The 15,300-nt window shown below is 36.7% G+C and overlaps 1 protein-coding gene across 1 annotated transcript; it reads right to left on the reverse strand.

Moving 5' to 3' along the window:
• Positions 1–12,798, reverse strand: LOC129275649 (toll-like receptor 3). The gene is made up of 2 exons (XM_054912154.2): positions 12,456–12,798; positions 1–5,351 (listed from the first exon to the last, which is right to left on the reverse strand). Exon 2 carries the CDS (start codon positions 5,170–5,172, stop codon positions 2,410–2,412), a length of 2,763 nt encoding a protein of 920 aa, XP_054768129.2. The 5' UTR covers positions 5,173–5,351; positions 12,456–12,798; the 3' UTR covers positions 1–2,409.
• Positions 12,799–15,300: the final 2,502 nt, after the last annotated feature.

Raw genomic sequence — 15,300 nt, forward strand, 5'->3', positions numbered from 1 at the left:
TATTTTATCACGATGTTCAATCAAGTGAGTAGCTGGAAAGTAATTCCGGCGGCTAGCTCAGCGCGCGCTGAACGCATAATACTAGTACACACAGTACACACAACACCCAGTCATTGAGTGTACTGTTATGGTCTGGTATGTCGACTTAGTTCATGGCCGTGCAGCGATCCCCTGGCGTTTTTTCTTCTTTTCTTTTGTCTTTGACTCCACTTTTATATCCTCTGGATCATTTCCACTCATAGCTCATTCCACAGAACAATCTTGAACCAAACGTATAGTATTCTTTCTCGGCCTTTTGAGTTGTTTTCTATATTTAATTACGCTATAGGGGTCACCGTCACACATACAAACGCAATTCGGAAGTGAGTTGAAGACAGAAATAGTAATTAGTACTCTATGGTTGAAGACAACAAGAACGGTACGGTAGCTCGACAGCTAGCTGCGCCGGAGCGGGCGGCCGGTCGGCACTTGTAAGCAATTCCGCAACCAACTGTGTTTTTTTGCAAGAGCCGCGTCACACGCGGATAAATATGTCATAATAACACGTCTGCTACGTTATCGACTGGTGAGAAGATCTCGATCAAATTTCATATTATTCACCTTGAAATTATTCCTTTAGGGTCTATGGTATCATTCTGAGGGAATTCACATATTTGGAATAATAATAGTACGGCCACAAATATTTTAATCATTTCCTCTTTGCAAGTTCTATGGCTCGCAGATACAACTTCAACTGCAGTTATTCCATATGAAGGAGTACGTGCATAGTACACAAAACGGCACTGCCTTGATTACTACACCGGGACCGAATACCCCCCGGTGACGTCACACTCAAAGAACACCCGTCTCGGTAGGCATTGCAGGAGCGAACTCGGGGAAAATGGGTAGGGATAAATCGTTCAAATTCACTATTTTGAAAAAAGAAAATGGGGGGTCGAATCACCTATTAGTGTTTGGGGGGTTGTAAGGTTGCTATTAATGTAAATATCTCAATATTTGGAATCGTCTTCTTAATTCAACTTTAAGTTTGTCAGTGATATTCACCGTCTAATTTGCTCTCATCCAATCAGACGCAGGAATTTTCAGGAGCTTATTAAATATGTCGGTGAAAATCAATGACATAACTGTTTATGAAAAGCTCCCCATCGCATTATGTTTTATATAATTAGGCCTGCTTCAGGCCAGAGAAAGCTATGCATGTATACAATCACTATCTGGATAGTACTGCTTGAAACAAACGCAGAGTGGGTGCTTTAATTAATATCCGTTGTGCAATAATACATCAAAACCCTTCAGTGTGTATAGCCAACTGTGCCTTAAACTAATATTACAATTACTATGGCTGTAACATAATTACTTTCCCACAATTTACTAACTTGGTCCCTCGACTGAGGGGGCCGTTTCATAAAGCTGGTCGTAAGTTAAGAGCGACTTTAAGAACGACTTGTGATCCTAATTCTCACGCGCTTAACTATCGCCAATGAATATATCATTTACCACAAGAAAGGATCACCAGTCGTTCTTAAAGTCGCTCTTAACTTACGAACAGCTTTATGAAACACCCACCTGTTTCCAGCCTCCAGGATCTCCAAGGCCACTGATACACATGCGTCAGGTTTGAGGCCGCCACCGACGCCGGCTTTGAAGCCGCCTTCACGCCTGCATTTTGGATGGGGATACATACTATACGCTGCATGAAAGTGGACTGAAGGCGCCTCAATTCTTTTATCGATTCTGATCAGAGCCGTCTCTGTGCTATGAAATTTCCTGTATGCTGACTGCATATTAGGCAATAATGAATAATCATTGAGATGTTGTTAGATTTGGCGAAGGGATTTAATACGGCAAAATCAATTATAATGAGAGTGGTTGGTCACGGTTATTAAGAGTTTATTTTAGGTCATACCATAGCCATCACATTATTGTCTTTCTATTGCCTTTCAGTGATTATGGAGCCATCACACAGAGACAGCAAATTCCGCTGATCTCAGAGACTTCTGGGCCCCGTCTTACAAAGGGTTATGATTAATCCAATCAATCGTAACTCTATGGAAATCCATTTGTGTCATAATTTTTTCTACAGCATATGTGCAAAATGTCCTTTGTAAACAAAGGAGAACACACCGAACTGTCAAGAAATCAATGAATTTATGGATATACATTCATATCTAGAAAGATTTTTGAGCAAACATGCATTTTAGATGTTGACTTTGCTGGCTCTCCATAGTTGCAATTGATCGGATCAATCGCAAGTCTTTGTAAGACGGGCCTCAGAAATTACTTGCCCATTTTTTTGGTCTTTCACGTGTCTTTCGAAATTTCCAGGGCCGGGTCTCCGATCTGTGGAATTTGTGACTTATTATGGTTAGCACAATTATGGTCAAATTTAAATGATTTATATATCTATATTTATATAGGTAATACATCATTCATCTTCTTGTTCCATTCCAGTTCTTGGACAAGTTTCTCCCACATGAGTCTCTGTCCGTATTCATCTTCTGACCATCGTAAGTGGGGTTTATTCTTGCTTAGGAATAGACGGACTAGATATGGCAAATGATCATCAGGTATATCCTCCTTGAATACGAGAATAGTCTTTTCCAGCTGGACCTCGTTCATATGATCGACGGCGAGGCGAAGCTTGCTGATGAAACCGTGATTGTCCACCGCGCGATTACTCACGATGAGGATCGTTTTAAAACTATTTTCAATGACTTCAGTTATGGCATCGATGTAGAACATGCCAAGCGGAAGATCGTCATCTCCGCAAACAATCCTGTCGAAATTAAGCAGCCTCTCTTCAATTCCTGGCTTCAATACTTCCCTGACCCATTTCTCATCGTCATCGTCGAACACGAGATTGAAGTCGTTCTCGTAATCGAGCCTGTTGCGTGGGTCGCAGTCACCAGTCTTGCCAATGAATAATAACTTAAAGTGGAAACATTTGTAATTGATCAACCATCGTCGCTGGTATGCAACGATGATCATAACTATACAGGTAACAATAACGAATGTTGAGATGATATAAACAACTACTTTAGGTCCACAGACTCTGCTTGGGTCAAACGTTAGGATGGGTTTATTCTTGAATTTGGCCAGTGAAGCCTGAGAGCAGTTGGTCTGATCTGGGTTGAGAGTATCAACTGTCCTCATGTTTATCCAATCAACAAACCACTTCAAATCACAGATACAACTGAATGGATTGTAAGACACGTCGAGAGCTATCTTCGGAAGGAATGTACCTTCTTTAATCGTTGTTAAATGGTTGTGTGAGATAGTCAGGTGGTTTAGATTTGGGTTTCCACTGAATAAATCTACAGGTATCTCCTTGATTTCATTTCTTTTGACAGATATTATTTTCAATGAAGTTAGTTCTTTGAAGTGTTGGGACGTCAATTCCTTGATCGAGTTACCGTCCAATTTTAGGTCCACCAAGGTTGTAAGATTCATGAAGATGCCCTCATGGAGGCTCTTTATATTGCTACTTTGCATTTCTAAGCCCTCTAGGCTTTGAAGTCCACGGAATGTTCCTGGTAATAAATTATTCAGGTTGTTGTCTTTGAGGGAAAGGTCCTTCAATGTGGAAAGGTTTGATAAGACAGAAACATTCATTTTGGGGTCCCAGAAGCTGACACAGGATAAAGCACAGTCATCCATTTTTAAAGTGTGAAGGTTGGATATGCCCGTGAATACCTTGTATGTTAGTTGTGTTATTGGAGTATGAGATAAGTGCAAGGAATTTAAATTTTGGAGATTTGTAAAAGGGGTCCACACTGAGCCAAAGCCCTGGAGATGTTCCAAGCGTAAGATTTGGAGTTTATCGTTGCTGGCAAAGATCGAGTTCTCAAGAATGTTAATAGGGTTTTTCGAAATGTTGAGAACAGTTAGGTTTGTCATTCCGTAGAAGGAGTGCTTGTTAAGCCTAGATATCCTGTTGTTGGAGATGTCCAATGACTGCAGGGCTGGCAGACTCCAGCCGGCAGGTCTTATTACTATATACCGAATCAGACCCCTCGCTACGTTCAGTCTACCTAGCGTCTCAATCCCGGCAAACTGTGTCGGGTTGAGTTGAGACAGATGGTTGGTGGGCAGGATCAAAGAGCGAAGCTTTGGACAAAATGAATTGAACATATCACTTGCCACATATGAAATCGGATTACCAGTTAGGTCCAAAATTTCTAAAGAATCCAGGCCTTCAAATGTGTCGTTTTGGAGTATTTTGATACGACTTTGGTGTATATCTAGTTCTGTTAGTTTGTTCAGTCCCCGGAAGGCACCTGAAGGCATTGTATGTATGTTGTTGCCTTCTAGGTAAAGAACTTTCACTGGAGGCAATAGATGTGTTTCGTTAAAGGATGAAGCTAAGGGTAGTATTGTTGAAATGTCATTATTCTCCATTGTGAGTTTCCATAAAGATGTCATTCCGATGAAAGGAAGTAAACTGAAGTTTCGGAAATGGTTGGCACTCAAAGCCAGCTTTCGGACACCAGAAAGGTGGCTAAATATCTTGGATTGTAGAGATGAAAGATTATTAGCAGCGAATGAAAGAAATTCAATACGAGTATCATTAAGAGGCAGAAAATCATCTTCGTGAAGCACTGAGAGTCTGTTTGCATTGAAAAACAGCGAAACATTTTTGGTCTTTAAGCCTTGAAAGTGCAGATTCGTGATGAGGTTGTCTGACACATCTACAAATTGTAACGTGTCCAGAGACTCCAAGACATCGATTGGAAAAGATTCTAGTTTGTTATTCGCCAAATTGACTTTCTGTAGCCTCCTATTCTTCGAGAAGAGATCGGAAGGTACAGACGTGATACCATTATTGGAAAGTTGTATGGCATTCAACTTAGGTAGCGAACAAAACGCCCCTTTCTCTATGTTGTCACCCACTTTATTGGACTGGAGATTCAAGGAAACTAAGTTTGGAAGACCGTTGAATGATCTGTTACTCAGCTTGGACAGGAGGTTGTCATTCAACTCGAAAACAGTGGCGTCTTTAGTCAAGTTACCTGGTATTGCTGTTAGAGATCGATGGGAGCACTTGATCCTCAAACCCTCATCAGATCGCTCGTAACTGCACGGTATTCCTGTTTGATTTGGTTGAAGACCATTGCCACCGACCAACGTTGGTAGCACCACAATTACTACCCATAAGAAGCATACGTTACACATTTTGTTATCTGTCCTATATTCAATCTTTACAGGATGGTGATTTCAACTTGATTTCAGCAAGCGGTGAATCTCGTTAGCTGTTCACTAGTGATTTGGTTGCTTTCATCGCGGGCCTGATCCTGACTTCTTGTTGCTTATCAATTCGGGTTCTTGCCGTCCTTGTTGCTCATACAACCAACCTGCAGTGAAAAAAAAAGAAAAGAACTGAACGATAACATAGAAAAGAAATTCAGTCTTCCGTTCATCAACTATTACCATCTAGGTCCCTACGCTCTTCACTATCTGGTCTGTCTGTGGTTCCACAAGTTTCATCAACTTGGGGGAAATACCCTTTGTTTATGCGTTCCCCATTCTGTTGCATAGACCTTCTGAAGACATCAAATATTGTTTCTTTGAGTCCTTCAATAGTGTTCTTAAAACCATTCTATTCGCTTCCTACTTTCTGTATGCACTTTGAGTTCTCCACAGTGTGGATATTGTTATTATTATCATTTTTTCAATTATTATTATCATTGTTATTATTATTGTTATTGTCATTATTCTTTGAGTCCTTTAATAGTGTTCTTAAAACCATTCTATTCGCTTCCTACTTTCTGTATGCACTTTGAGTTCTCCACAGTGTGCATATTGTTATTATTATTATTATTATTATTATCATTGTTATTATTATTATTGTCATTATTTTTATCATCAACATCATCATCATCATCATTATTATTATTATTATTATCATTATTGTCATTATTATTATCATCAACATCATCATCATCATTATTATTAACATTATTATTATTATCATTATCATTATTGTTATCATTATTATTATTATTGTCATTATTATTATCATCAACATCATCATCATCATTATTGTTATCATTATTGTCATTATTATTATCATCAACATCATCATCATCATTATTATTAACATTATTATTATTATCATTATCATTATTGTTATCATTATTATTATTATTGTCATTATTATTATCATCAACATCATAATCATCATCATCATTATTAGTACTGTCATTATTATTATCATCAACATCATAATCATCATCATCATTATTATTAGCATTATTATCATTATTATTATTATCACTTAGAGTATTCCATTGATTTCCCAGGAGGAGGGCGTTGACGTTTTGAACGTTTTAAAAGTTTATTGAAACTGAAGACCATATTAGGGTACTGGAGTATAGTAAAAAAAAAAGTTACAACGAAACACATGCAAGTTACAATTATAATGATGGCAATAATAGTAATAGCGATAATAATAACGATAATAATAAAAAATAATGTTGAAAAATAAAATAATGTTGATGGTGATGACATCAATAATAATAATGATAAAGATAATGAAAATTATAATTATGATGAATATTGATAATTATGATAATAATAATAATAACATATAGTAATTGGAAAAAACAGATTATTCTTAGATAATAACCAGGCATATCCTGAAAAAAAGAGCGACACTAATCATAACACGGAAAATTGTTTGTTAATCATTATAAGGGTCACTATTAATATTGTTTTGTTATTCATAAGGTTCAATATTCATTGCTATTTTTAATGTAATAAAAAAGTAAAATGACCACCAAAATATCACACTCTAACAAAATATTTGGTAAAAATGCTCCATGAGGGTAATTGTGTGTCCAACCAACATTGGGCATTTTTATCTATCCAGTTTGATGAAAATGTGCCCATTCTAAAGTATAATTGCTGTTTATTTTTTAACCTTACTGGACAATATGTTTCCCGCATTGGGTAAAATACTGCCCTAAATTGGTTGGACACATAATTAACCTCGTGCTGGTTAAAATTTTACCCATTTTTTTTACACTGCAAACTAGCGATCCTATTCAATCTACAGCTTTAAGTTATTTAGTATTATTGAACTGGTTTTGGACTGGCTAGAAATCTTGAGTTTATTCACTGTTTCTTGTTTTCTATAACATGGATTACCGAATCGAAATTTTGTTAAAAAAGATATTACCCAGAATTTTCAAAGATCATGACAAACAAGCGATTGCAATATTTTAATTTCTTTTTTTTTTTAATTTGTAGAGCGTTTGATTCCTTTAAAATTCCTATAACCACTTTGATCGAGACCAAAAACTAATTATCTTAATTTGATCAGGATTACACTGTTTGGTGAGAAACAAAGACTTGAAAACTCTTGGAATAGGTTTTGATGACCTTATATTGTCACACCAAAGTATACTTGAAACTGGCTGCATGAATTGTTCTCGAGATGGGGTTTCGTTTTGTAGCCTATTATAGAACATTGTCAGTATACAAGATCTGGGTCCTGTAACACAAAGGATAGCGATTGATCGCATGCTTGATTTTAACTTCTTTTTCTTCTTATGTTGGTTTGAGTGGCGATCAGTCATATTTTTGTCTATTGTCGCCATTGACTCTATCTATAAAATCTCACTTCTCACATAATGATATCTTACCAAAATGATGTATACATATATGAAATAATTTTCTTGTTTATCCTTCTAATATGAAAAGGATAATTATAGTATATTATATATACAAGAGTTTGTCGTAACTCTTGTCAAAATGGCATATAAAAAAAAATCTCCACCAAAAACAAGCCGCTTACTCCAACCCAGTTCCAACTAGTTGCGCTTGCCCTGCCCATTCAAAGATTGACTGTATATAATGATTGATTGTATATTGTATAGTCAGTGCAATCAATAGTAAAAAAAAAATACGTTCTACGATCATTGCTAAGCTTTGTGTTACTGGCCCCTGGAATGAGAGTGCGGTGGGGTGGGGCTCTGGGGAAGGAGAGGGTGCGCTGAACTTTTTAGCCACTCCATTCACTACTCTAGCTGTCATCAGTGATCTCTAATATGTCTAATGGTTTGAACTTCAAATAGATACATATTTGTTTTGGATGTGAAGATGGCTTTCTGGTAAAAACATTTTTGTTTAGTCTATAGACTATCGGCCTTGCAAGGCACACAGCAGTTCATGGAAATCAGTTATTCAAAGACATTTACATTCAGCCAATGCGTGTATATTTACATGTAGAGCTAAGAGAAAGAAAACTATGTACATATAGGCCTTTTTTGTGTGTGTTGTTTGTTTATTCATTAGGGCAAGTTGGGAAGGCTGTTTGAAAGTAAAATAATGATAAACGGAGATGCCTCATGAGGTCATGGGGCTTTATTCATACTAGTAATATATGTGATAAGACCCAATTATGACTTTCTTTAACCAAATTTACAGGTTTTCCAATTTATAAATAATGTGTGATTTCTTTTAATACTAAAAGATTAACCGCTATAAACCAAGCTAGGGTATATGATTTGGGGTAAAATATCCTGTTTAAAAGGGGGTGACAAGTTGCACTTTTAAGTAGCGCCTTGGCCCAGTGGATTAGTCTCCGGACTGCGGAACAGCGGGTCGTCGGTTCAAATCCCAGCCATGGCGTAGCTTTCCTTTATACAGAAATCGAACCACATTGTGCTGCACCATCAACCCTGGTACTGGCAGGTGTTACATATAAGCTGTTCGTAAAGCTACAAACGACTGGAACATGTTCTTAGGTCATTAATCAATTCTATAGGGATATCACATAGCACAAGAAAGGATCACCAGTCGTGCGTAAAGTCATTCGTATCTAACGAACAGCTTTATGAAACACCCCGGTGAAACACCCACCCGTTTCATAAAGCTGTTAAGTTAAAAGCGACTTTAAGAACGACTGGTGATCCTTTCTTGTGGTAAATGACATTATTTAGCGCGTAAGAAAGGTTTACCAGTCGTTTCTTAAAGTCGCTCTTAACTTACGAACAGCTTTATGAAACACCCACCTGGTGAGGTGGTGTGGTACTGTGAAATGCATGGTTGTGTACTGTCAAAGGCTTGCTGAGCTGGGTGCGTCGTGGTGGTTCTGACTCTCGCCTTTCAAACAGAGGGTCGTGGGTTCGAATCCTGGCCGTGGCGTGTTTTCCTTCAGCAAGATATTTATCCACACCCTGCTGCACTCAACCCAGGTGAGTGTTTCATAAAGCTGTTCGTAAGTTAAGAGCGACTTAAAGAACGACTGGTGATCCTTTCTTGTGGTAAATGTATATACATTGGCGATGGTTTAGCGCGTAAGAATTAAAGGATCACCAGTCGTTCTTAAAGTCGATCTTAACTTACGAACAGCTTTATGAAACGGCCCCCAGGGTGAGGTAAATGGGTACCGGCAGGAGATAATTCCTGACAAAACTGTGTGCACCTGAATCGGTAGCCTAGTGTCGTGTTGGGATCGGTAATTATAAGACGCACGGGAAGCGTAATGAGGAAACATTGGAAAAAGTTATACAGTTCAAAATCACAGGGTATTTTAATCATCAGTTAGAGTTCGAAGTACATGAAGATTCTGATATAACAAGAGACGATGAATATAAAATAATTAAGAAGTATCAGATTGAGATTGTGAAGTTAAATTAATATTCGATGGACGTCTAAGTCTTGAAATCAGTCAGTCTTTATGGATGAGTGTGGGTCTAGTATTCTTCTGTATATTCTATCTCTAATAATCAAGAAGTCTTATTTATATCATTAGTTTTGGGGGTGTAACAATAATTTAAGGTGGGAGTGATCTGAACTTGTTCTGATTGGTCTACAGGTAACTGTCTATCAAACTTTCTCTGGTATAAGGGGTGTGGTGATGCTCTGTGCAAGTGACTGGGGCTGGAAGTGTGAGTCATACTTCTTCCTTGAAGTTAGCTGACGTCACTGAGGGTTGGTCTCTTATGGTCAAGGTTTAGGAGTTAAATGCTATTGGGGGTTTGGGAATTCTTAGATGACATTGGGGGAGTTTGTAAACAAGTGAAGGTGAATGACTGAAAAGATAACAGGAAGTTAAATACATACTACATAACACTAGCTTAGCCGGGTAATAATAATAGCAGGGCCCGCTGGGAGAACAGTTTTCGGAACTGAAGTGGCTAACCCTGGGTAAATATACCGTTGTTGTTGTTATTAGCTGAAGCCAGGGAGGATCGGAAGCGCCGCGAGACTATAATATGGGCCATACACAAGGGCAGAATCTGAATTATTTCATTTTTTTGTAGAATTCATATTGGTCTGTTCCCCTTATCAGGCTTATAATGCAATGGAAAAATAAATTTGACGTTCTTGTTAAAGGTCTCACCTGTGTTTGTTATACTGTATTTTCCGTTTAAAATGTTTGAAAGGACAGTGACCCATATGTTTTGCATTTTCTGGCATTTATGGTCCATTTTTGCAACCAGTCCTCTGGCAGCTACTACTTTGCATTATGAATAGAAAATGGCAGAAACTCAATTTATGTTTTGTCTGTCATTTTTTTACCTTAATCCGACCCCCTATCTTAAACATGCTTTGAAATAAGCACAATGCAAAAGTATGGGTGGGTAAGTTTATTCAAAATATATGATTCAGATCGACGAAAGGGCTTCGGACTTTGTATTGCGAAATTCACGAAGAACTTCCCCTTTTATCTGATTCTAACGACGTTTTGACTAAAACTCCTTTGAGCAATTACATCCTTTTGTCACATAAGTATGCATCACGTTTCAATGTCAATAGATGTATTTTCATAAGGGCATCTTTCATACAATAGCTTATGTTGCTAATTGAACATTATGTAGGCTAATTATAAGAGTAAACCTGCATGCATATCATGTAATACATTATAGGCCTAATTACAGGCATATGGATATGCAAATGTACCTATATTTATATATAGGCCTATACGTCCATATTCAAACGAGATTAATCAAATTCATTAATAGCGCCTTTTGATAAACCCAAGTATATAAACCTACCAGTATATATATATATATATATATATATATATATATAATAATAATAATGATAATAATAATATAGGGTATTTATATTGTGCATATATATATATATTTATATATAATATATATATATATATATATATATATATATATATATATATATATATGGGGATAGATGTGTGAGGGAGTGTGTGCGTGTTGGCCAATCAACGGTGATTTGTATCAAACTAGACAATTTGAGCAATAAAAACGGAATGATGAATGAAAGGATAAATCGAATTGAAGCAAATTAGACATAAATCAGTTGATCTGTTCATAGTCACAATCACGTGTCTATCGGCATCACATATGGTATGTACGCCTATATCACGTTTATGTAAAGCTGAACAAAATGTATACAAAACATTTGAACCTTTGAAAAAATACCTTCACCTATTATTGCCTTTGTTTCTTTCCTATATATTTAGCCTTAAAATTCATTGAAAGGCCACCCCCACTCCTTAAAAAAAGGGCTAGCAGAATTAATACTAGGCCTGTCCGGTCAGATCATTTATTATATAGTTATTTAAAAAATATCTGAAAAGAGAGTTGTATTTATACAAGATCACATAAAATCAACATGACATAGATTATCAAGCCTCATTTTCCGTTATAGCCAACCTCCCCCTCCCTCATATTCAATACACCCCAATATATCCGTTCCACTTTTTATATCAGATCCAGACATTATTTTGTCTTAGTGCAAATTGGAAAATTGTTAGTGTTCGGTCGGTCTCCATCGGTAAAATATCAAGCAACTTCAACGTAAATCACAAATTATATTAACCGAAATTTTCAGTTCAGTTCAATTTAACAATGCAAAAACAATACAAACAAATTGACAACAAAACAAATGAAGAATGAACCACCACCCCCTCCCACCCCCACCCCCAAAAAAGAATATTATTAATCATTACAGGACCAGTAATTGTAAGCAGATATCAATGTCCCGTCTTGGATGCAAAGAGGATAGATTAAATTCGAACTTAAAGATGACGGTTGATCTAGTCTAATCAAAAGATATGCCTATGATTTTTTTGTCAAATCTATAGCTCAACTCTTTGCATGGCCCTGGGAAGCGGGGGTGCTGGGGATGCTGAAGCGCCCCCAAAACTTCATTGGGGGTGCTGCGTGTATTATTCTCCACGGGCAGCACACCCAGGTATTCTGGAAGATGTGTAAAAATGGGAAAATGTAACGAAAATGACCTTCATTTTTGTCGTGAAACCCATTTTGTTTTTTCTTTTCAAATTTCTCTGGACCAATTTGATCTCCGTTTTGTATAGTGAAAACCTTTCTTTTTTTTGTTTTGCTTTTCAAATTTACATCAGCACCTCTATAAAAAAAATCGTCCCCATGGCCGGCCCTGACTCTTTTGTAAGGATGGCCCCGATGTCAAAGCCAACTTGACAGTTTGGAATCATCAATTACCTTCTTACAGCGAGAATGAAATCAACAACTAAATGACGAATTTCGTAAAAGAACAGGTCATCGTCGTCTTCGAGATGATGATAGTGTCGACACTGACATCTCAATAGCAACTCGGACAGATATAGGTCCAAAGATCGGGTCCAGGATTGACCAGCTTCAAACAAAACAGCAGTAATCGATGTTATGGACAAAGCGCGAATGGTTAACATTCGGCTGGCACAGTGCGTGATGGATTCGAGTGCGTTTGTGAACAATATTACAAGTATCAAATTCGAGAACAATTATGGGATCATCACTCCGATATGCCGAGCACCGACTGGTTGATATCTGTCATATCGCCTCTGTGCATGTTTACTGATGCTTCAATCAAAATCGGAGATGATTATTTATAGACAGACAGATCGAAACATATAAACCAAACCGATATAAAGGTGGTTATCAATGTCGATCTAGAATGTAATTTGGTGAGAAAATAGCGGCAAACCAAACAATCAATGATGGGTAATGACTACTTAATCAAAATGGTAATCAATCAACCATTATGTTAGCCTAAAGCGAGTGAATAAACATCGATAAAGGAATAAAAAAATATCTTGTATGCCAAAGAAAACAATGGAACAAATCAGTGAAAACGCTATTCATAAAATACTTTTGTTTAGGGCAGTGGTGCTGTGCAAAAGGGCGTCATAGCTAGGCGCCCTATATATTTTAGGCGTACCTGCATGGGAAATCTCGTCAGGACTAGGGGCAAAAGAGCCCGGCAAAAAAGAAGAAGTCACAATTCGTGGAGCACTTTGTCATGAAAAAAAAACAACATGCATAAAGAATGGCCATCAAAATTCTGTCAGGGGCAGAGTGCCCCCCATTTCAGGTATATGCTTGCAGTTGAAGATAACCATATTAAGCAACCCCCCCCCCCCACCGGAAAAAAAGACGAACAAACAATTAAAAAATTATTTGGGCAAAGGCCCATGACCACCTGGACCCGCCCCTATAATTCGCAGATAATTGAGTTCATTGGTTTCAAAAATAATTCGTCGCCCTTATAAAGTTTGTTCCTGTTTGGTTCTGTCATGTGTAAAGAATTATGCTGCATTTGAAGTGTTCCTGAACTGGACTTTGTACTGCAGACTTGAACTTACAAAAAAAAAGAAAAGAAAAGAAAAAGGATAAGGTTGAAAATGCCATCGAAGCTAGTGCACTATATCTCATTCAATCAGAAAAATTAATTTACGCGTGCTTTAACAAGACGAGTGTATCCACTTCACACTGTGTGTTATAGGACTACTTTTATTTAAACTTATTTTGATCATGCCAGTACGTAGGCCGGCATGTCATGATAAAGCATTACATCGGGAAAAATACATCATGAGTACCAATAAAAGGAAATGATTAATGGGCTTGTGACATCATATTGATTATTCAATTTTATTTTCATTTTCAGATAATAAACATAACAACAAACATATATATATTCACAATATACAAAGCAGAATAAACGTCATAATAGATAATTCAATTACAAATAACATTGTACAAAACTGATCGGTAAATAGATAAGTCGTAGTTTTAAACACATTCTGACAATGAAATAATTGAAAATTACAGGTCATAGTTAAAATATGAAAATGAGGGACTTATTTAAACCTTGTATCGGTAAGCCCCTCTGGAAATAAATACTTACAGAAATAGAGTTGGGGTTTTTCCAGATGTTATGTCCGTCTGAACATTATTATTTTAAAAAATTGAATACGGTGCTCCTATCCCCATTGAGTAATGTATGTCAGATGTATGTTTATAATTATTTAAGAGTTTAAATAATTCAACTTCTGATTTCTTTACTGATAATTTAAATGAGTATCCGAAAAACATGTAAGATCTGCCACCAACCTACAACTCGATGTCCAAAATGCAATACAGATGTCCAAAATGCAATACAGATTACTATAAATGCTCTTTCATTATCTCCTCAGTATCAAAGTTTAATTCTTTACCCCTTCATTTGCACCCTCTCTAGTTAGTCTGCTGGGCAAACCCTTCGCTCGAGTTAAGGGTCTGAATGTGCAGCCTACTCATGCCTTGTGTACTGAAGGCTCCTGTATTGTTTTATTTATTTATTTATTTATTTTGTTTTATTTATTTTATACTGCAGGGTAGGCCTGTTCAGTTCTTAAAACTGCTTTACAAAGGCGCCCTGCAGTTTAAAATACATGTCAAGATAACTATGAACAACAACAACAAACAACATCAAAAATACAAAATACAAAATATCTAACATCAGAAACAATTAACACCAAAATATAGAGTGGGAAGTGACAATTTAAACATACATAGCATTGTAAATCAAAGGAATATCATTTCGCTCTTTATCAATTCGTATGAAAGGCTTTGCATAATTTTTTAAAAACTAACAAGGAGGTACAAACTTGTAAATTTGAAGGAAGTGCATTAAATAATTTGGGTCCGACATATGCGAAAGATTTTCTTTTATGTTCAATTCTAGCTTTGGGAAGCTGAAGGGGGCATCGTAAAGAATACCGTGTCCTGTATTTCACGGGCCGTTTACATACTAAAGGTTTTAAATAATTTGGAACTAAATCATTCATTATTTTATATACAAGAACACAATACTGATATTTTATACGCTGATCTACTGATTGCCACTTCAGTGACTGCAACAAAGAAATTTGTGATGTATTATAATCTTTTTTCAAAAGCATTCTGGCATATTTATTTTGAAGTTTTTGTATCTTATCTAAATGTATTTTTGCACTGCTTCCCCAAGATGTAATACAGTAATCAATGTAAGGTAAAACCATAGAAAAGTACAGCTTCTTCATAATAT

Source organism: Lytechinus pictus, chromosome 14 (genome assembly GCF_037042905.1).
Source record: "Lytechinus pictus isolate F3 Inbred chromosome 14, Lp3.0, whole genome shotgun sequence".
Classification (NCBI taxonomy): domain Eukaryota; kingdom Metazoa; phylum Echinodermata; class Echinoidea; order Temnopleuroida; family Toxopneustidae; genus Lytechinus; species Lytechinus pictus.

Coding starts and splice junctions, on each gene's coding strand:
- LOC129275649 (XM_054912154.2), bottom strand. CDS start 5,172: ATGTGTAACGTATGCTTCTTATGGGTAGTAATTGTGGTGCTACCAACG.